Source organism: Cygnus olor, chromosome 17 (genome assembly GCF_009769625.2).
Source record: "Cygnus olor isolate bCygOlo1 chromosome 17, bCygOlo1.pri.v2, whole genome shotgun sequence".
NCBI classification, from domain to species: Eukaryota; Metazoa; Chordata; class Aves; order Anseriformes; family Anatidae; genus Cygnus; species Cygnus olor.
Window position 1 is genome coordinate 15,205,612 of NC_049185.1, and position 22,291 is coordinate 15,227,902.

Here is a 22,291-nt window from a genome sequence, read left to right on the forward strand (position 1 = left end):
TGAATCTAGACCAGGTTTCCACATCATTTCTTGTACCATAATCAGGGTACAGGCCACAGTAGAGTACTAGGTTTTGCAGATACTGTGAGAAGTAATTAAAAACAGAAGGCTGCATTTCTTTCAGCTAAAATCCATGTAGTGTGAAGGTCAAGTAGGGACATTTAAAGGAGATCCTCAGGAAGTATTACATTTCCCTTTTGAGTCACAAGTCCAGACAAAACAAAGTATGTGGCTTTCAGTGCACTCCCAAATTTCCTGCTCTGTTCAGATTTCCTTTAATTCTGCTTTCACATGCAGCCTCACATTTGAACTGGACAAATCTGTATTGAATCCAGTCAAGCTGACCTTCTCTAAAGAGCTGCTAAAAACAAAGAGAAAGGCAATGAATTAATGCTTTCTTACACAAATCCAACTATTCAGTGGTCAAGTATTATGGTGCTCACATCACTGAACTCACCCTCTCACCTAGGCTGGTTTTTCAGTCTAAGATTTGATGCAACACTAGCGCCCTGGAAGACCCAGAATCTTCAGATGAACTCATACAGAAAGCATTTTCCCAACAGCTAGTACTCAAGTCTTCTTTGTTGCAGCAAAGAATCTGGTTCTGATATGGAATGAGAAAGCTTTCATCCAAGAAAGCAAGCTTTCCTCCAAGGTATGCGAGAATTCACCCCAGATTCCTAATAAAGCAAGACTACCAGCTGCAACAAGAGGCTGAAATCAATGAGGCAAAGGCAAGCACTGCACTTTTTAATGAGGGTTTCAAGTCTGGAACCTATACGTACATCACGGTTCAGATTTTGAGTCCCAGAGGTTAATCAGATGCCTCTCAAGGACCAGCTGTTTGAAGTGGAAGCATATATGGGAACTATATGGACTGGAAAGAGTACACCTGTAATTTTGTAAGCTCAACAACAGAGCCAAACATGTGGGCCACGCAAAGACTGAACTTCAGTGAATTGAACAATGCTGCAAAAAGCTTTCAGGAAAACATATAATCATTCTGCAGACTGAGTCAAATCTCTCACAAGTTCTCATTAAGGTGAAATCACAACACCTGTGGAACTTGAGACTTCAAGGGCAGCAGGTGTAAAAATAAAACCTCTGTCCTGTTAGGAAATCTGGAGAACCAATCTGCCTCACTCCCAGCTAACTGTGTACTGGCTTCTTCACATTCTTTCCTCAGCAGCCTGCCCTACCTTCTGCTCAGCTGTGTCCTCCTGGCAAGTGGACAGTACGAAGGTTTCAGTTCAATAAATCACCGTAGTACAAAATCAGCAATGATTCTGGAAATCATGAACCAAAATCTGCAAACATCTCCTCAGAAAGTTGGGAAAGCATTAGTCCTGGTCTCTTGATGAAGCAAACTCTACGGTCCTACACAGTCCTGAAGATGACAACATGGCTTTTGATAAAAAGACATATATCTCATATAACACATAAAAAACTACAAACACCACCACTTAAGCCACAGTGAGTCTCTGTGCACTAATGATTGGGCACACATGCTGGGATGCCCTGCAGAGCATCCTCCTTCTGTTCAGCCTTGTGGCTGATCCCTGGAAATCCTATTGTGGCCTTCCACTACCTCAGCTGCCAGTCAGGAAACCAGCCAGTTGCACAACTGGACCATACCCATTTCTGACTGCTCAGTACTGGGACACTGAGAGCTGAAGCTGCACACTGGGCAGTGAGTGGCTCTTGCCAACCTGACACCTGCTCAGGCAGTTGTTTTTCTTCCCAGTAGTAATGAAAATGCGTATTTAAACTGGCTTGAGATCAGCAAGAATGCCCTGTGATGCTAGACTTCATCACGGATTCAGATCAGACAACAACTTTCAAAGAAAACACAACCCTTTCCTTTTGCAAATATTCCATCTGTGAACTGAAAAGGCTTGATCTTTTTACCAGTTTCTGGCTTCTGTGTGTAATTTTCCACTGAGTTCCTAGAAACTGATGCTGGTCTCTCACTTCTTCAAAGAGCAGGGATTGGGAGCAGTCTTTCACTTGAGCAAGTAGCAGCCTGATCAACCACTCTGTTATTTGTAAGTCCTGTGTAAAATGTCATGGGATTTTGAAAGCTGTTTCTCACACAGAGGTTGAACCAAAGAACAGCTTGTTTCAATTTCTTGACAGCACCTTCAGGACTCAAAAGATCCTTTTAAAGACCCCAGAGAAAGACGGAAGGCATAGTGGAGAAAAGAGTGAAGAGGTAATCCCATGCACTAAGAATGTTTACCTTACACTTCTATTAGCAGTGCCTGCATTAACCGCTAATATAGATCATCAATTAGCAAAGCCCTTCTCAGTCTGTTCCTTACTTCTGGAACTCCAGTCAGATGTGATGAAGCTATAAGGAACAATGTATATTCTCCTCTTAGCATTTCCTGAACACATGCACCCTTAGCAGCACGGATGTCTTCTGGGGCCTGGCACATACCAGGATGCCAGCTGCGCCTGCCCCGAAGGGAAAAGACAGACCCCTGTCTGTCCAAAAACGCAATGCGTTTCTTCTTCAGAGGCCAAGCAGCTGCAACGGGACCTCGAGGACATTGTTGGAAAAGCGACTCTGTGAAGTGACTCAGCATGCTCGAGGTAGACCTGCGGTGACAGACTTGGGCAACAACAGAGCAACAGGAAGAGGCTCCTACTGACTCCACAAGGATGGGGCACTGACTCCACGTGCTGGCTGCTCACAGCCCTGCTGGAGATGTAAGGTGGCGGCACTACAGCGAGGAAAAGCTGCGCTCACTGTTGGGCACGAGCTCTGCTCCAGCTTCACCTCAGTGCCAGGCTGCAGCAGTACAAACCTGGTTATGTCTACACCCGTAGAAGGACTCCAGACTCCTGACAAGGTAACCAGGAGGAGAACCTGGCCCCACAACTAACCAGCTGCACATGTTCCAATGAGCTCACTCCACACTGACAAGCCCTACGATAGCTCCTCCAGAGAAGAATGGTTGCACAGACCCACGCTTCCAGCCAAATCTACAGCACAACTGCAAGCACAGGGACCCTCGCAACTGAAGCACAAACAGTTGTAATTTCATCTCTGCCAGCTGCCATCTCTGTGGCTGCCAGCACAGTCCAAACACAGAAACCATCCTGGGCCAGGAAAGGGTGCAGACAGTGTGCCAGGGAGACATCCCCCATTTCAGGCAAGCTCTCACACCATTCAGTCAGAAGGAAGTTCAGCTGGGGCAGACACACCTGTTCACACGTGGGGCAGAGCCCATACACCCTGTTTACTTGGAACTGTTCAGCTCACAGCAGCAAAGGTGACTGATTTATGGCACAAGCAGAATCCCAGCCTTTGCATGACAATCGCAGAGCAGTGAAGGCAAGGATGAAGACAGTCTCTCCTAAGGACAGCTGTGCCACTTCTAACTCAGATTGTACTCTTACCTGACTCAGCAAAATATATATTTCTAAAATGATGGGCAAGGAACATGAAAAAAATATTCTTTTATCCTGTACCATAATACACACACACCCCGGTTGTTCAAACGAAAGATTAAACACAGCTTTGCTATTTAGTAAGGGTGTGGCTTGTATAGACAAAGCACAACAGGAAAGACACCTGGAAAACATTTTGCTCTCTTCAGGAAGAGACAGAAAATCCTGGCTTTACAGACTTTATAGATTTCAGCAGAAAGAAGTGATCTGTCTTTCCTACTCCATCTCCAATAAGAAAGTGAAATTTGATCTTGGACTTGCACAGTCTGACAGTAAGTAGCTGTAGTTTACAAAATGTAGGAAGCTTTATGCTGAGTTACACTGCTGGCTCAGACATGCTTTAAAGGGGACTGGAAAAAGCTACTAGAATTTCAAACCTAAATAACCACCAGCAGCTGAGCTGCACACAAAGGATGTTCAGACAGTTGCAAAATCTGCAAATTCCCAACCGAATACAGACACAGATTATGTCTGTAACAGCCGTCATATTTCACTAACACTCCCTCCCCCAGAGGCTTAACACATCCCTGTCACACACATCAGCCTGTTATTCCTGACAACCTTCCATCATAACAATCCTCTGATGCCAGGAAAGGCCTCTAGTCGCAGTAAGATCCATGGCAATGCTCTCACTGCAGTAGAAAGTGTAGCACCTAACCGGCTTCTTGAGTCTCCTGGACTTTTTAAATCTCCTTCGAGCAGCTGGCTATGCTGTGTTTAATGCACCCCAAATGCAGTTTGCCCTCTTAGATGCCAGGGCACACTGCAGCTCATGTTGAGCCTGCTCTCAACCAGAACCCCCGGATCCCTTCTTGCAGGGCTGCTCTCCAGCCACTCGTCTCCCAGCCTGTGCCTGTGTCCAGCAGTGTTCCCTCCCAGTTGTAGCACCCAGCATTTACCTTTGTTGAATTTCATGCCATTGCTGATTGTCCAATGCTCCAACAGAGCAGAATGCATCTGAATTTCTACAGCAGTTCCCTGGGAAGTCTTCTTAAAATCTTATATGGATTTTAAGTCAGTATAACTTGCAAATCAAAGGAGGCAGCTTTGGCTCCTAGCACAGCACCTCCTTTTCCTCTGCACAGCAATAGTTCTAAAAAAATGTCTTGTGACAGCTAAAGCTACTCATTGAGTCTGGTTACTGAGCATACACACCTGCTGCAGATGATTGTCAGAGCCACATGTTAATGAATATACTAAGTGCAGCAGCCAGCAGCCATAGAAACAAATGGCTAGTAAAAGGCGGACACTGAAGCCCAGCCAGTTCCGCACCTACTCCTTCCAGAAATAGCTGCTTCTAGAGGGGAGGTGGGGGGAACCCTTCAAAACCTGGCCGACAATGAGAACTGCACGCTGTTGGGCATCCTGAGTCCGTGCAGGGACAAGCTGGCACAGGCAGAGTCCATACATCTGTCCTCTGCCCGCCCTTTGGGCCCCCTGCCCTTCCTGCAGTCGTGCTCGCTGAGAAAAGGGGCAGTGGAAAAAGGGCTTGAGTCATCCAACTTCAGCATCACGAACAGTCCTTTTCCTAACCCAGCTCCTTCCTTCACCCACACCTAGTGAAGAGGGACGCTGCATCTTTAATGAAAGGCCCTGTTCAATGCTGAACACGCGGCCAGCACACGCACAGAAGCTGCCAGCACCCAGTGGCTTGCTGGCAACATCGTCCTTCCCAAAAGCTCAGTGTTGGCAATGCACTTTCACACAGGCACTAATTTTATTATGGTTGCTTTATGATTTTGCCTCATTGCCCTGCTATTTTTAAATGCAGGGCTGTAATAGAAGGCGTCTGACTGCCCGAGAGAGGGGAGCTATTACGCTGTGGAGTCTCTGTGGTGTCGGTGGCCTTTGTGAGGCAGAATTGGTGAGCCTGAGAAGGGGCTCCACTGCTCAGTAACAGGCACCTTGCTCCACAGCTTTCCTTTCCCTTTCAATGTCTGCTTATCAGTCCTCACAGCTTCAAAACACTCTCTCAAGTAGTTGTTTTCCAAATTAAATGATTGTAAATGAACACAGGTGAAAAACAGTTATTAGTAAGAGCCACTCCAACCCATCCTGAGATAGCCCACAGTTAGCTCCAACTCAGCTGCACAGAAGCAAGGAATGGCCTTACTGAATTTTGTAGTGCAAGACAAGTCTGCATACCTGAGAAGTAGCTAGAGATGAATAGAAACAGGGACAAGGAACAGTAGCTGTCACAGGCATCAAAAGCTGTCACATTCACTTTTTCATTCCAATTTTTCCTCTAACCCTGGCATAGCTCATCAGTTGCACTATCGTTGTTCAAATCACAGCTCATGGTGTGGCATCAACACAATTATATGGGTTACACAAGATCAGGTTGCCCAGTGTTTAAAACAAAGTATTTACTTCAAAAATATAGTACAGGCATAAAAATCTACACCTCTGTTATTAAAAATGACTAGATTAGTACCACAAGATAACTAACATGTATTGACTACCTTATAAACCTCAACAGAGGTGAGACACCACAAACTGCTTTTACCATGACGTAGCAAAGCCAACTCCTGCCTTCTTTCTGCCGTTGCAGTGAAGCAGACATACCCGCACAAGCCTAAATATTGCATAAAAGCCAACAGCTGCATGGTCAGACCGAGTATTCAGTCATCACACCTTGAAGCCTACCATTAAGGAGACAGGCCATTGAATCTGAAAGAGGAAGTTGTATTCTGCTATTTATGATCTGAAGGGCATGGCTTCTCTGGCATCTTTAGGTTCTTAAAGTAAGAAGAACTTGTAGCATTACTGCTGATATGTAATAATGTTTTGCACTGATCAGGTAGCAGGCAGTCTAAGAGATTAAATTCACCACCTATTTTTCCTGGGAGGTGATCATAGGAAATGCATTTTAAGTTCAGTGTCAAGTTGAACTCTGAGTTAGACTAAATACTAATTTATTTCTTTAAGTGAAACCTTGCTTTGTAACCATGCTCCGTCGTACTCATACGTAAAAACAACATTTTATATGAAGACACAGGAATTTATTACCATTTATCTACTGTTTTTTAAATAATTACTGTATCTGATCTTCTTCCCCCACAAAGCATCAGTTCGATTTACTGGTCGCTTTGGGTGGAGATACCTTCACTTATTAGTACTTTGCCATGTTGTCACAGGTGAACCCTGTCCCGTATATTTAACCTTGAGTGACTTTTGTCTTGGTATCTACGGAGCAGAGGTGACCTCCCTGCAACTTCCAGGTTGCTTAGACTACAACATTTTACGGTGATGCTCTATCAAGTCCACAGCTTTGTTTTGTACAGATATACCCTAACAGAAAACTAGTTCTAACATCTCCAAGTAGTAGTATGGTCAAACTTCATGCCTTTTACCTAGGGACTGTAAAGGAACAGTCTGGCGATACCCATGCTGCTAAGTGGCATGGCTGAAGCGTGGATAGATCCACGCACAGCAGCTTTACTTCAGCCGCTACACGAAACATCATTGCAAGAGCAGCAGCACAGACCTCATTGGGATTCTCAACTTGAGTACAATCCCAGAGACCGTAGCAGGCCAAGACAGCCCACGATGAAATCTGCTCTGCTTCATCTTCACAGACAAATGTCAGACTACCAAGCTGTGCTACAATTTCCTCTTTAACTGCACTTAAATAATCTCAGGAGTTCAACTCCTGCACTCATCTCCATCAGAGAGGATGTCCTTCTACATGGCGCTGCTTACCTTTCTTTCCTTTTCTTGCACCTCCTGCTGTCATCCTTTTTAGAATGGTATCCTGCTGACTACAATGATCATCTGCAAAGCTCCACAGTAACCCAAAGAACACATGGAAAGGTCCCTTATGAGTTCTAGCTTCCTGAATCAACTACACTCTTACGTCTGCTATTCTCTCTCTCTCAAAAAAAAAAAAAAAATCTTGCAGAATTGGCTTATCTGAGTTTCTTGACCTGCCACTGCAGCTGGTCAAAAATCCATGACTTAATAGAGATGGAAAGCATTGAAATGACACTCTGAAGATGACTACTTCACAATGCCCATTACAGTGTCTTATTAAGAACTAGTCTCGCCCATCTGCATAGAAGAAAAACTCATGTATATTCAATAACTCAAGGTCTCTCAAAGATTCTAGAGGTATGCCAAGTCCCAGCTATTTTTGCTCCATTCTTTCTGTGTGCACAAGTATCAGAAACCAGACTGAACTTTTCCTCCACACTGTGACTCCAAAGACAGGACGACCTATCTGCACACATGGATTTTGAATGGTATGATATGGTGCTTGTTAAAGGAGCTGCACATACTCCCTGTGCCAGGTAGAAAAAATTTAAAACTCTGGAGCACCTGAGCAGCTTGGATGATTTCCCACCCAGCTGACAAAGTTGCTCTTCTAAAGGTTTGTGTGGAGGAGGAGACACCTGAATATTACAGCCAGACCCCCTGCAAATTATTCCTGAGTTCATGGGCTACTCGACCCAGAAAAAGTCCTGGGTACAAATATTTGCTTTGGCAGGCTCAGAACACAATGTTCCCTCTGAGGACTGCAGCCTCACGTACAAAGGAGCACTTATTTATTATTATTATTATTTATTTATTTATTAACCTTTTAAGCCAATCCTCTGGACAGTTGGAGGTAAAACAATTACCTCATTACAGTCGCACACCAAATTCCCTTCTGGTGGGATTCACATCAGCACTACTGCAACTTTATAATATTTGCATTATAAAAATGCCTGCAAAGGAGGCCAAGAAAAACAGCTTTTTGTTCAGAGGAAGCTCTGTGGTCAAGATGATGTCATAAGAAAGCGCCAAATTAATTTCCTGTGGTTACATCCTACAGGAAATCCAAGAAGCTCAGCTTTCTTTCTAAACCAAGCAGTCATTTGTTGTCAATAGCTGTTAATTATGTGCCCAGATGTGTCATAAACTAAGAACTATCACTATTAGACTTCATTCTCTGGATTTTTTCCAGATCGACCATTGGGATCTGTTTAGATCAGCAGCCTGAAGTCAGTGGAATAGATCAGCACTTGCTTCCCTGGGCCAGTTCAGGGGCTCTGGTGCACGCAGACTGCTGTGTTCTTGCCAAGCGCCGGCACAGCGAGCTTCCTGTTACTTCCTTCTGCAGCGCCTTCCACACAACTGGGAGAGGGCATTTGCTGCTTAGAGAAACACCACAGAGTAGGAACAGCTATGCAGATTAGACTCTTAGCAAGAACAGGGACTCCCAATCAAGAAAACTACAAAAAACAATGGTAACAGCTTCTCTGCTTTGCATGAACAGAAACGGGGAAATCGGGAGTGATTCATGAGGTTTTCCAGCCGGTAAAATAATCATGAAAATGTTGAGCAGATCCCTCCCCCAGTCACAGTCCTTCCACAACCTACCGAAGGATGCATCATGTCAAGGCTTCCTTGATATTTACATCATAAAAAAACACTTCAACAAAGCACTTAAATATTTTAAATTGCTCTTTTCAACAGTCACCAGTGGGAAAATGGTTCCCCCAGTTTTTGTATCTCCCCCAAACTGCTCACATTTACATTAATTCACACCTGCCCTGCTGCCCCTAGCCACTCCCTTCATCTGCCCTACAGTCCACAAGTCCTCTACTTTCCTATTCACAGTACAGAGGAATAGACTGGAGGAGGAAAATAATCCTTTTGTTTCTGTAATCTGCACTAAAGTTATGACTCTGTCCTCATAGTGAACTTTCAGTAAAAATCTCTCGAGACAAACTCTTCAGCCCACGAATCACGCTTCCCTGGACTGGCAGGGGGCCCGGCACACTTGGAGAGCTGAAGGGTATATGGTTAAGACAAATCAGATCCAGTCCAAACAACCCCTACACTTTACACAACATTGTATTTTAAGGCTTGCACGGATTATTTTTTCAGTACTTTTTAAACAAAGTATATTTCACGGAGACTGTGAGTGTTTGGGGCAGAGACCTAGCTCATTATTTGTCTGGAAAACGCACAACACGGGATGCACCCTTGTGGAGTTCAGAATGGTAGCACATACACCAGGGAAAATGAGAGCTAGTGACAGCCAGGACTCAACTGCAGAGATGTAGTATCAATGCCTAACTCCGCAACAGCCTCTACCTGGAGCTTACACATAGTGAGCAAAATAGACAGGCAGGTAGACAGAGGCAGCATGACTTGCTCAAAGTCACGTGGAGAATAGAGACAGAGGCAGGCAAAAGTACAAAACAAGCATCCTGTCACCTGCATGTACATACTGTATCTACTGGAACACACAATTTCCATTAAAAAATGCAAATGTAAGGCTGGAAAGACAAATCACAGAGCTTCCAGGTTCTCAGAATAACACATCAGACAAACAAGGCTTCTTGACGTGATTGTGTCCTTTTAGAAAACCATGCGTGATTCCCAGTTTAGTCTATTTAATAAGCTTCCTACCTCTCTGTCCTTGAGTTTCATGGCAAGCACCAGCTGATGTCTGTGGTTAGTAAGGGCCTCCCGGTAATTTCCTTTGGAGAAGAATGCAGAGCCCAGATTTCCATGAGCTCGGCATTCTCCCGTCTGGTCACCTGAGTCACATGCAAACAAAAAAAAAAGATTAGGTAACAAAAGGGTGGCTGGAAACATCCAGCAGAAAGACTAAAACACTGTACAAGTGATGTTCCAGTGTAAGAACCAAGATCAGAACAAACTCATCCTCATATTTAATACACAGCCAAATCTCCCTGGCTTTCAGAAACTTAAACAATATTCCTCAACCTATTTTTAGAATTGCGTTAGTTTCTTCTTTGGCCTGACACCTGGCAACCTCCCATTCTTCCATGTTTATTCTTTGTTTGACATTAGCAATTTCTTTGTGAAAACAACTGAATGGTCCAGGGCTTAACACAAGAGCATGCCAGCTTTCACCAGAAAGCAATTCTGCAGCCCAGCTCAGACACGAAGTACATCTACTACTGTCTTCTTTTCTTGTTCCCTAGCAACTGTCTCAGAAGCTCAGACTGACTACCCTTTTTTAAGTAATTATTGAAAAAAAAAAAAAAAAAGACTAAACAAAACAAAAATCCCACATACAAACAGACTGCTTCATTTAACAAGCATTTAAGGTTTTGAGCATATCTCCACAGGAAGTAAGACTAGTCCCCATATACAAGACACCCGAGAATCAGAGGACCCTATAAAACCTTAGCATATTCATTGATTGCTTGTCTCTTCACACATATAGGTAAACAGGGCTGCCCAAGCCCGTACTTCACACATTTAAGAAATTTTACATTTGATTTGGTAGCTTGTAAAATACCACAAAAATCTGAGCATCATAGAGAGATGCTGACCGTTAGCACAACTATTAATTTGTTCCATTTACACCAAACTAGCACTCAAACGAGTGAAATGAGAACTCTACCTAAAGTCTTGGCTACATCCAAGTCCTGCTGCATGTATCCGGTGCTTTTCTCTGTATTCCCTAGGGACCAGTAAGCACTGCTCAGCGCAGAGAACACTGATCCCCGCAGCTTTAGGCTGCAAGTGCCAATCTTCAGGGCAGCTTCTAGGACAACCACAGAGGCCCCATGATGGCCTGCTGTGAGAAGTTCTTGGCCAATCACAGACACCACAACAAAGGGGCTCTTGTCCAGCTTCATCTTCTGCAATTGTTGATAGGTTGGCTCCAGAGACTCTAAAATACATAAAGGAAAGCAGAGTTACTCAACAAACTAAGTTATTTTCATCTATAAACCAGCCTAACACCTCATCTCCATTTTTGATAACCAAATGACACATGAGTTAAGGGCCAGTCTACCCAAATCAAACCAAGATTTATTACAGGAATTCAGGGCTCAAACACACAGTTTAATATTTAGTACAAGCACGTTGAGACAGGTCAGGTCAACAAGCAAGTTGATGCTTTCATTGCAGAAAGCACTTCTGGAAGACAGCACAAGAATGCAAAGCAGTCTTATACTGAGGTCTGAAGACTGGTTTAATGGCAGGTAGAATACAGAAAACACCTGTAGAGTTTCACAGGAGATTGGAAATGGGCCACCAGCAGTGTATGTGAACACTGTAGGTTCTGCTCCTTTAGCACAAACTTCAGCTGAATGTTTGAAAAATCTGTGCCTGTCCACATACTGTGCACATGACGTGGGCCAAGAGAAGTGACAAAAATAGCAGAAAGAAGCTGCTCAACCTACACAGCCTTACCTGCTCTCATAAGCAGCCAGGATCTGAAGGTACACCTGCAGAAAAACAGCACTGGACTTGACAGACTAGTGATAATGTGTCTAATTGCTTTTATCACGCTGTTGATAAAGCATCTTGGCTGCATGTCTCAGTAAAGACATCAATATAACAGGACTCCAGAGTTTGCTGCGCTCCACCTGACCACGCTGAGTTAATTTTCCATATTTATGACCAAGCAGGATTTCTGGATTAGATGCTCTCACCTGAATCAACATTATCACAGCAACCTCAGAATGCCATGTGCTCCTAGTTTTCATCATCTCTACAATCACAGTGCATATAAATAACTACAAAAGGGGATTTCCTACCCTTCCCTGAAGACGCAAACAGTGTGAGTGTGATGCCATTTACCAACGTACAGTTAGATTGATCCTGGGACTAAATGCAGATATAAGAGAATAGAAATAATTGCTGTAACACGCCACCAGGAAACAAAACCGATTGTTGCTGATAGAGCACAGTTAACAGGCATAGCACTACAAGAGCAGGTACAAATTCAGTTCCTGTCTTACAGAGCTTACAAACCTAGCCAGGTAGTGTATGCAAACATAGGGAGAGAGAGGAAAGCACAAGGCAAGGGCTCCTGGTAATCCTAAAGTCAAATAGAAAAGGTGAACTAGCGTGGTAATGGAAGGGCCAATACAGAGGTCATTGCTTCTCTCACCCAACAGCAAACAGCGAGGGAAGAGACATCGCCACAGCCAGGTGAACGATGCAGCATCAGGGGGTTCATTTACCGTAGAAGCAAGTTTCAGCTTCATCTCTCTATTTTGCAAACCTACACTCCCTGAATCCCTCAGTGTCTGCTTTTAATAATGTTTTGCACATCACTAACACAGACCCTTTTGCCTTTCCAGTTGCTCATCTTCTTTCTCTGAATGCAAGTATTCGGGAAGCGACCACTCAAACCAGTCTACCCATAGCTTGAAATTATCAATTATCCTGATGGAATCAAATTACACAGGACTGGTTTTACACCATAATACCCAAACAGATCTTCTATGTCTCTCATAGGCAGCAAACTCCTGTAAATGGGGGCAGAATGATGATGTAACAACTACCGAAGTGTTCATAGAGTGCCTAGCTCAGTGGGACTAAGCTCCTGAATATTCATTGCAGTAGTACAGCATAGACACACACTCAAATTAAAACTAGTACTTCATAAGCAAAGCTAATCTAAAATTTGCCAGCCACTCAGTGAGAGGATAACAACTGGAAAGCAGCAACACTGAGAAGCACAGTAGGGAGCAGCAGTATAAATAGACAGCTGCAGTATGTCAGGACAGTGAGATCATCCAGCCAGACTGGGGGCTGCTTACAGAGCAATACCAGAACACCTGCATTCTAAGCAGCAGCCACAGTACATTTGGGTACCAAAAGAAATTAGCTTCACACATTAACTGCTATATAGGACAGAAACTTCTAGATGAATCCATTTTAAAGGATGGAGAAAAAAACAAAACAAAACAAAACAAAAAAAAACTAACAGAAATATTTTTTCATTTCAGTGCTTCTTGACCCCTAAGCCCTGGGGCCTCCAGCAGCATCTTCTAATGATGAGAATTATCATGTGTCGTTGCCATTGCCCGCCCCCCCCGAAATACCATTAGGACACAGCAACAAAGCTGGCAAGAGAAACAGAGCAACAGAGCAAAGAGGATACTGCTACTTTCCTCTAGACAAGAAAATCTTTGTCCCTGGAAACGGGGACCATTATGAAAGAGGCAAAACAGGTACAGCTAATACTACCTCAAGTCCACATTATGTCAACATTCTTCCCAAATATAAATGAAATAGCAGAGCAGACTTTTGCCTTCCGGACCATTGTTTTGAGATACATTAATACTGTGGAAAATCTGCCAGAGTACTCTTCTGGACAAACTCTGGCCCTGACCATTTAGGACTCCCTGTACCCAGTGGCCAAGCACTAGAGCACTGTGGGAAATTGTTCCAAGTAATAACAAAGCCAGGGCCACAGTAGTGCACATCTCCATCTGCACCAATACTGGATGAAAGACAAAGCAGCAAGGATTTCATTGGAACTGTTACACAATACCAGTTTGATTCATCTCCCCAGTGCCTCTTGAGCGGGGTGTCACCATCTTGCTGTCCCACTGAATCACAATACTATTTTTTTTCTTCCTCCTCCTACTTTGAGCTCTATTTCTCAGCAGAAAAGTCAAATCCTGAAATCATTCTCTTCAGGCCTCCAGATTTCTCCCCCTCAGATGCTGGCAGAGTTACCATAGACTGAAACTACTGCCTCTAAGTACCACAGCAGCAGATCACCTGAGAAAATTTCCTGGTGCTTACCTCGCATGGGAGATTTCATGGCAGCTTCGACCATGCCAACCAGAAGCTGAAGACTCTTGGGATCCTGAGCCAGACCCGATGCAAATGCTGCCAGTGCATCTGCATGACGTCCGAGATACTGAAGGGCTACGCCCTGTCGGAAGTATGCCTGAAAAACCAAAAGGAAGAAATGTCAATTACTAAATTGGTAGAAGTCACAAATACCGAATCTGCCAGTCACCTCATGCTGGTGGACACTACATGATCACGTTCAGGATTCTTTGGTCATGCTAGATATAATCAGAAAAATCCAGCGTTACAGCTTGGTTTGTGACTGCCCAGCCAGTCGCTTATCCCCATTGTGTGTTGACTTCCTCGACCTTTGCAAGGCCTCTGAAGTGCTCTGGAGACCAGGGATGGTAATTACTATTCAGACACACAGCTTTCCCCTTGGACTCAGCAAATTACTTATTCTGATCTTCTTATAACCAAATGCTCATTCTCTTGAGATCTCCATTTCTACTCTCTTGGCTCACACAGCATAGAAAGAACATGCTTCCTTTCTCAAAATTTCTCACCAATGAGTCCAATATAAACACTGTATTAGCAGAGAACAAAATGTATTGAAAGCTTAAGTTGCAATGAAATACTATACAAAACTCCAGATAGGATCAAAATCTCCCTTATCCACATGCATCTCTCAATGCGGACAGGGCCCAGCATTGTCCCACTTGCTGGGTGCAGCAAATGTCATCTATTGACTCATCAACCCGTCTCACACCTGTATCACCCCTGGAAAGTCAGGTCTCCAATTTACAGTAGCATGTGAACACCATTCTGTTCCAATTACAGAATCACTTTTGAACCAGGATGCCCAATTCAGAATTCTGAAGTTAGCTTTCCTAAGGGAAAGGGAGAATGTTCCGTGCACACAAAGCAAGTACCATAAGGAGCCAGTATTTCACACTTAGGATGGAATTTTTTATTGGTTTTATCATGAATGAACTGACAATTAAAGAAACATACATGCTGTATCAGCCAGAGAGCTAGGCAAACAGATATGCCATACTGTTGAATTGCAGTATGCTGCTGAATCAGGTTATTTACAAAGTGACCAGGATATCATTAAGTGATATGGGAGTAGGCAGTTCAATAATCCCAGATTATGAGTCTTGACGTGAGGCAGGAAGACCCTCTTGCAAGAATAGTTTGATGGAACTGAAGAAAGTGAGGAAGAGCACTGTGTTGAGATAAAGGCTGTGTACCAGGGAGTGAGAGCTAGAAGTGCAGCGACAATGCAGAGAACGCAAGTCAGAACCATGAGCAGGGAGAAAATGAGATTGCACACAAAATAACAATGATGAAAAGCTGGAAAAGAGCAAAATTAATTAAAAAAAAAAAAAAAAAAAGAAGGGCACAGGTGAACAATGCTAAATACAACGAGCTTGAAAGTACAGTGAGCAACTGCACTTACTGCAACCATCTAAAAGAACTGAAATGCAATCAAAAGTGAGAATCAGACCACAGACTAACAAGTAGTCAAATTTGGAGTACCAGCCTATACATGCACTTCTTAGACTGAGCCAAGACACTCATCATTTTGAACACATTCACAAGAACATTTTTCTTTGTTTATTCCTTTCAATGGAAACCATTCATGGAACCATGCAATACCTTCAAATTAACTTCAATCTCTTCTCACTACACATTTGCATTCTTACATCAACAACATCAATATGCATCTGAAAAGTGTTCCCAAACAGAGCTTTTGCATTCCCCTCAATTGTGATACCAAGAACCCCCACACAAAGCAAGAACTGCAGAAATGTGTCCTACTCACATAAAGCAATGGCAAAGCCTCTGCTCACAGGATATGCAGAACTACCTTGAGACCTACGGCACCAGAGACCACAGAAACCACAACCACTTACTCCAAGTGCTGAGACATATTTGTAGCACATACCTCTAGACACTATGTTATAAAAAAAAAAAGTGTTAAATCGTTAAGAAACATCTTTAATATCTATTATTCAAGTTTTATCTTCATGTCCAACTCATATCTTTATGACCCAAACTTTGCTGTACTCTTGGTTCACTGAAAACTTTGATAGCACCAATAATGATACACAATAGAAGATAAAAACTTATACTGTATTAAAGAGTGCTTAAAGAACACAATACTGCTCCTTAAGATTGGCTCCTAGTATCGCATTCATGGATAAGACATAATCACTATTTGTACCCATCTGCAACAGAAACCCATGCTCAAGATACATCAAGAGTACAGGTGTGAAGGTCTTTTTACTTGTACGGGATAAATCTCCAATTAATATCCAAACTGGTATTTCATTAGAGCTTGCAGACACTTTCAGAATCCAGTCCATGGAGGCAGAGATTAAGGAAAATCAGAAATGACATGAGGAATTTATAGACATGAATATTTAATTCCTTTTCCATTAGCAATCGTTGACTGTAGAACTAGTTTTAATGAATATGATGAAAGCAAAATTCTTTTCATTAACCTTTAGTATAAATGTGTTCTTATTGAACCAAACAAGCTACTGTACTGGAAACCCAATTCAATGTTAATTGGATTACTAGTATGATGCTTTAAATCGGTGAAAATATAAAGAACTAAGAGATGTGCAGCAGCCATAAAACATGAGTTCTCCAAGCAGCGAGTGTGCTGTCACCTAAATCATGGTGTACACTTTTAAGTCCTTTTCTTCCCCCCCGGAATTATAATTTAATTACTTTCTTTACTGCTTCATGACAGAGGCAGTTTGATGCAGCACGTCTCTGATGGGGGCCTTTCAGGCCAAGGCTGGTTTCACAGACCCAGGACTAATGTGCCTGCCTAATCCAGTTATCAAGGATGAGGGCACAAATACACAGCTGCCAGCAAGGGAACTCCACATTGTGCATATCTAACAGCTCACGCTTTACAGAAAGGTAGAAGCCTGTCACCTCTTCTCTCAAAACGCATACTACCTGTATAGAAGGCACATCAGAAGCACACTGCAGAATGTCAATTCAGCCCCCAAACCCAAAAAGCCGTATAAAGAGTTTTAATGAAAAGGCAGAAGGGAGATGGATGCTACAGACAATGCAGAGGAGACTCTCATGGCCTACAGAAGAGAGGAATTACTACAGTTAGCATTTCCAGGGTTCAAAAGGGACCATGTAGTTAGTGCAATGCTCTCTACATCCCATCCTATACAGACAAAGGCTGTAGCAGAAGTAACAAGCTCAGCTTCAGTAACTCCTCAGCTACAGGTGCAGTAATAAATAGCTTTCCTGTGTCCCATGAAGAAAAATGACCCCCGTGAGGAAAACGGGGAACAAGCATGCTAAACAAAACACACACGAAGCCTCTGCCCTACTTCCAGTTCTTGTACAGAAATTCAGACAAACATCTCCTAGCAGGAAAACAAACAAACAAAAAACAAAAACCCACCACAGGTGCAACTTGACAATAGAAAAAAAGCCTGGCCACAGGGTGTCAGAGCACCGTGCAGAGTAGCAACAAGCCTGCTGCACTGACCATTGCCTCCCCGAGAGCTCGCAGTGTGCGTCCCACAGCACTGAGGAACAGAGCCCCCAGCCCCGAGTTCTGCTCTCAGTGAGACCACAGGCTCCAGGTGATAGAAGAGAACAAGGCAGGGAAGAGATTGGCAAACAGTATTCAGCAGCATGCATGCTCCATGTCCTTGCTGCAAAGAGGTCTTATTTCCTTCCCACATCTATTCCTGGAAACCACTTCATTTGAATACAAACCAGCATTCAGAGCCCAACAGAAAAATCAAAACAAACAAACAAAAAAAAAAAAAACCAAAACTATTAATCTAACTGAAGGAAAATTTTGGTCAATTTTTCTCCCACAAAAAATTTTCCTTCCTTTCTCCTCTGGTTTCCAGTTTATGCAGAATCCTCTCCACATATTGTGCTCCCCAGAGTCCTTTAACAAAATAAATAAAAAGCGTTCACATCATCTATTTCCTCTCCAAAAGAGGCATTCGCAAGTTATTTTAGCATTGGAATGAAGACACCATATCGAGGGAAAAAATCTGCAAACGGGAAATGGAGAGAATCACCCTTTGGAAAAGGAAAGGAAAAGGAAAGGCAGGGAGCCAGTAGCTGCAGCTGAAGAAATGAGACAAAGAGCATCTTTCCAGCCCTGACGAAGACAGAATCTTCCCACGCTTCAGTAAACTTTACATTTCTGATCTGCACATAGCGCGATTGAAAGAGCACTCACAGAATCACAGAACGGTTGAGGTTGGAAGGGACTTCTGGAGATCCTCTAGTCCAACCCTCCTGCCAAGCAGGGTCACCTAGAGCACGTTGCTCCTTCTAAAATGAAAAACATATTAATTTACCAGTGATCCCAGGTAAGAAAAGCCCATTGATTCCTTTAAAGAAGATTAAAGCAACAAGAAGATGATGCTTTGCTAAAGACAGGACAAAAGAACAGCAGGTGTTTTCTAACCAGTGGCTCTTTGCATCCTCAATGTAATATAAAAAGCCGGAATCTCTTGTATTTTTTCAGGCTCTGCATCACATTTTCCAGGAACACCAGCAATGCTGTATTAGATCAAACCTCACAAACTTATACTTCAGTTACTTATCTCTAAGGGAAGGTGGCACCAGAACTCCTCCTTTGCCCATAGCTGGAAGAAAACCTTTGGGCAGTCAGATATCTGGTAATCAATGCAAGAAATATTTTCACCCATATCCACCCTGAAATGGAAGGATTTAAATTCCTTCCGAAAAGATAACTTTGGTATTGAATCCCAGTGCTCAGTTGTTTCTTGGATTATGCTCTGCTTCAGCTGCAAGTACCACTGACTAGTTGTACATAATTTTATTTACTCTTTCTTACATTTCAATCACACTGACTGAGACCTTATTTCCACCTGAAAAGTTGGCTTAAGTAAGTAAGAACAGGGCATCTGTTCTTTTTGCATAAATCTACCTTATTTCCTCTTATTTATATCTTCTCAAAGATAACCACTTTTAAGCTTTTAATTCTTTGAACAGGTTTGGTGTCTTTTTTGTACTGACCGGTTTTACTTCTCATCTCATCAGCTTTACCCTTTTTTGGGCGGATTGTGCCTCACACCTATGCACAGAGCTCCAGAGGCATGGATCTGTGGTAACAGCAAGATACTCTCAGAGCATGGCCTTGCAAAGGACCTTCCCAATCCTTCGTTAACATACTAATGAGTCAAGTTCCCCCTCTCTTTAAATCTCCTTGCAATGGTGAGTAAAGCTGCAGTGGAGCACCAATAGATTAGAAGTCCACAGTATTCAATTGCATCTAGTAACACATTTCAAGGAGAAAGAGCCAACTCAGGGATAGATCACAGGCAGACTTCAAAACATGCAGGCCCATACTCCCAGAGTCCAGACTCCCTTTGGTTTCATCAGACCTTGCAACTGCCAACAAACTGGACCAATTGGGGCAGGAAAATGTCACTCATTTTCTCTGTGAGAGTTAAAAAAACAAACAACAACAACAAAAATAACAACAAGAACAAGAAAAGCAAAAAAACAAGCAAACAAAAACCTGCAGATAACGGTGCCCTGGCGAGTGGGACACCAGACAATTCTCCCCTCTTCTCTTCATCAGGGAGCCAGCAGATGACTCCTGGAAGAGAGATACCTCCCCCTCCTGACAGCTTACCCCCGTTACTGCCCGTGTACCCCCTTACACTCAGTGATGTGCACGCTGGCTTCAAGCCTCCTGGTCAGTCAGTGCCTTCCCTGGGGAGAGAGGAGCTTTCACTTGTCAGCATACAGGCACTGTGTCAGCAAATCCCTGTAGTTCCCTGACTACAGCTCTCACAAAGAAAAAGCCATAGCAGAGGGTAAACAAACTGCTTTATGAACAGGTTCATTGAGGTCAGCTGCTGATGCATAGCTGCAGAGCTTGGAAAAAAAAAATCAGGAAATATACACAGAAGCCCTTTGTCTTTTCCGGCAAAGGACTGATCGCTCAGTACACTCCCCACTTCTAGGATTGTTTCGGGAAGGAGATCCTGATTCACATTTTAATATGTGCCACATGGGTCCTAGCTTGGACCTGTGTTTTGGAAGGACCAAGTACCGCAGCGTTGCAGCTGGCAATCAGTATTCTCTAAGTGATAGGTGGAACACCGCTCTTCAACAATTTACAATGTACTTAAATCTGAAATGAAGTTTATTTGCTAAAATGGAGACATTTTTAAGCTCTGACGCTTATACCCTACCAAATAACAAAGCCCTGCTTCAGTCAATAGAGGAGAACTGTACAACATTAAAAAACAACCAAACAAAGCTTCTATAAAATTACTTAAGAACAAGAAATAGCCAAATCACAAAACAAAACCTGAATCTGAAACATGCACCTTAGTTTTAAGAGAAGGAGCTGCAAACCTGTATTTCCTCTATCTCCTTACCTTGCTCACCATTGTTTCCTTGATCCCTCCCTACACCCCCTTACTGATTGCTATCTTCATAGCATCTCCTCGATAACATCCCTCATTTTCTGCTCAGTCCTCCACAACACCCTCAGCTGCCTCACCATGTTTCCAATTCCCTCCCTTCCACCACACCCACGCTCCTATATCTTTTTTGATCTGATCTCCTGACTTTTCTGGTGAACATGCAAGGATAATCTGAGAACCTCTACAATAATTCAAACATATGCAAAAAAGAAAATCTTGCTCTTTGCTGAAATTTGGCACTCGATGCATCTCCCTCAATAGAAACTATTTTGTCTTGTCCTTTGTGTGAGCACAAGCAAACTCGCTCAGCTGCTCCCACCTCCAGATTCACCAGCATGCCATGGGCTGACAGCATCTCCTGCACAACCCTCTAGCCAGAGCCAGCTCAAACTCTGCGTGATGCTTCTGCTGGTGTCTCCACCGCCAACCCCTGCAGTAAGCACAGCGAGAGTGATTACACAGGGAAGAGGATTAACAAGTAGAAGGCAGCTTTAGCAAAGAGCTGATCTGATCGTGTCACTGATACTAAGCAAGAGAGTTAAGAGTAAGAGAAAGTCCACACACCTATGGACCTTCTGTTCTGGGAGATCAGGCGATATTGCAGCCTCACACAGTCATTTCTCAGTCAGCCGGGTAACTACCATCACTTGAGACAAGCCACAGATTTCATATGGCCGAGTGGAGATGGTCTGGGAAAGAGGACAGGGAGGGAATAACGAGTGTTTTATTGAAAGCACTGCTGATACTCCAGGAACACCAACAAAAAAATCATTCTAATTAACTTGCAAAATATATTTGGCACTTGCGGTTTTGAAGCCATACAAAAAACTGGCCCCATAACAGAGGCTGCTCATGCAGCAAACCCAAGCACGGAATGCCTACGATCTGAAGCTGCAACACGCCCAGCACAGGAGCCACCCAGAACGTAACAGTTCTTCCCTCCTCATGGAAGATTTTGCTCCCCTCACATTTTTTCAGGCTTGCCTTTTGCCCTGTCCTTTTCAGGATATGTCATATTTTCACGGCAAAAATATTTTTTAGTGCTTTTTCTCTACTCTCAGCTTTAGATAAAGTGTATGAACAAGAGGAGAACGTGAAAGAAGACGTTCCTAATCCAACACTCCTGTTTTCTGGAGGAGGCTGATGGCTGAGCTGCAGCAGCATTTAAATGTCTGCCTAACAGGCATTCTCTCTCTCTCTAGAATTCTAAACACAGATCCTATTTGTTCTGCACAATTTATTGACCAGTGTACTTTCTATTCAGGCTAGTCTTTTCTTCATCTGTGCTTATCAAAGCCCATTTAATGCACAAGGAGAACCTGATCTGTCCTGTCCTATGAGGAGTTGCCACTGAACTGGCTGCTGCAGCAGCATACAGACGATACAAATGTAAACACTCTTGCTAGAGTTTTGATCCTTGTCACCTGAGATCCCATCTACAAAACCATCTAGAACCTGAACATTAGATCTTCAGGCGCAACATGAAACAGGATTAGAATGCAAATGCAATCACTGAAATGACTGATATTAACACTGGTTCTGAAATTGTTGTGAATTCTTCTAATATCAACATACACGAACTGCTTTAGGAAGAGCAATATTAACTGGCTTACAATTAATACAAAACAAGCAATAAAGATAAAAATACAGTACAAAGAAATTACATTTATGAATATGAATGGGACTTCTTGTCTTTCCTTTACATTTTCCAAGATCCTGCTACATAAAAACAAGTCTGGTAAAGGAAGTCCTAGATAATTCAATGCTTTTCTTACCAGATAAGGATCAAAATGTATTATAATTTTTTGGACCAGCGGTCTAGGCTTTCACAGCAAATATTCATACTGTACTGG

The 22,291-nt window shown here is 43.1% G+C and overlaps 1 protein-coding gene across 3 annotated transcripts in view; it reads right to left on the minus strand.

Annotated features, from left to right (window-relative positions):
- The window catches only part of TTC28 (tetratricopeptide repeat domain 28), a 169,067-nt gene that overhangs the window by 59,305 nt on the left and 87,471 nt on the right, over positions 1–22,291 (minus strand). For all 3 annotated transcript variants that reach the window (XM_040576632.1, XM_040576631.1, XM_040576633.1), the window contains 3 exons: positions 13,972–14,119; positions 10,823–11,095; positions 9,856–9,986 (listed from right to left, as the gene is read on the minus strand). In XM_040576632.1, coding sequence (XP_040432566.1) covers positions 9,856–9,986; positions 10,823–11,095; positions 13,972–14,119 — 552 coding nt within the window. The remainder of the gene's footprint in view (positions 1–9,855; positions 9,987–10,822; positions 11,096–13,971; positions 14,120–22,291) is intronic.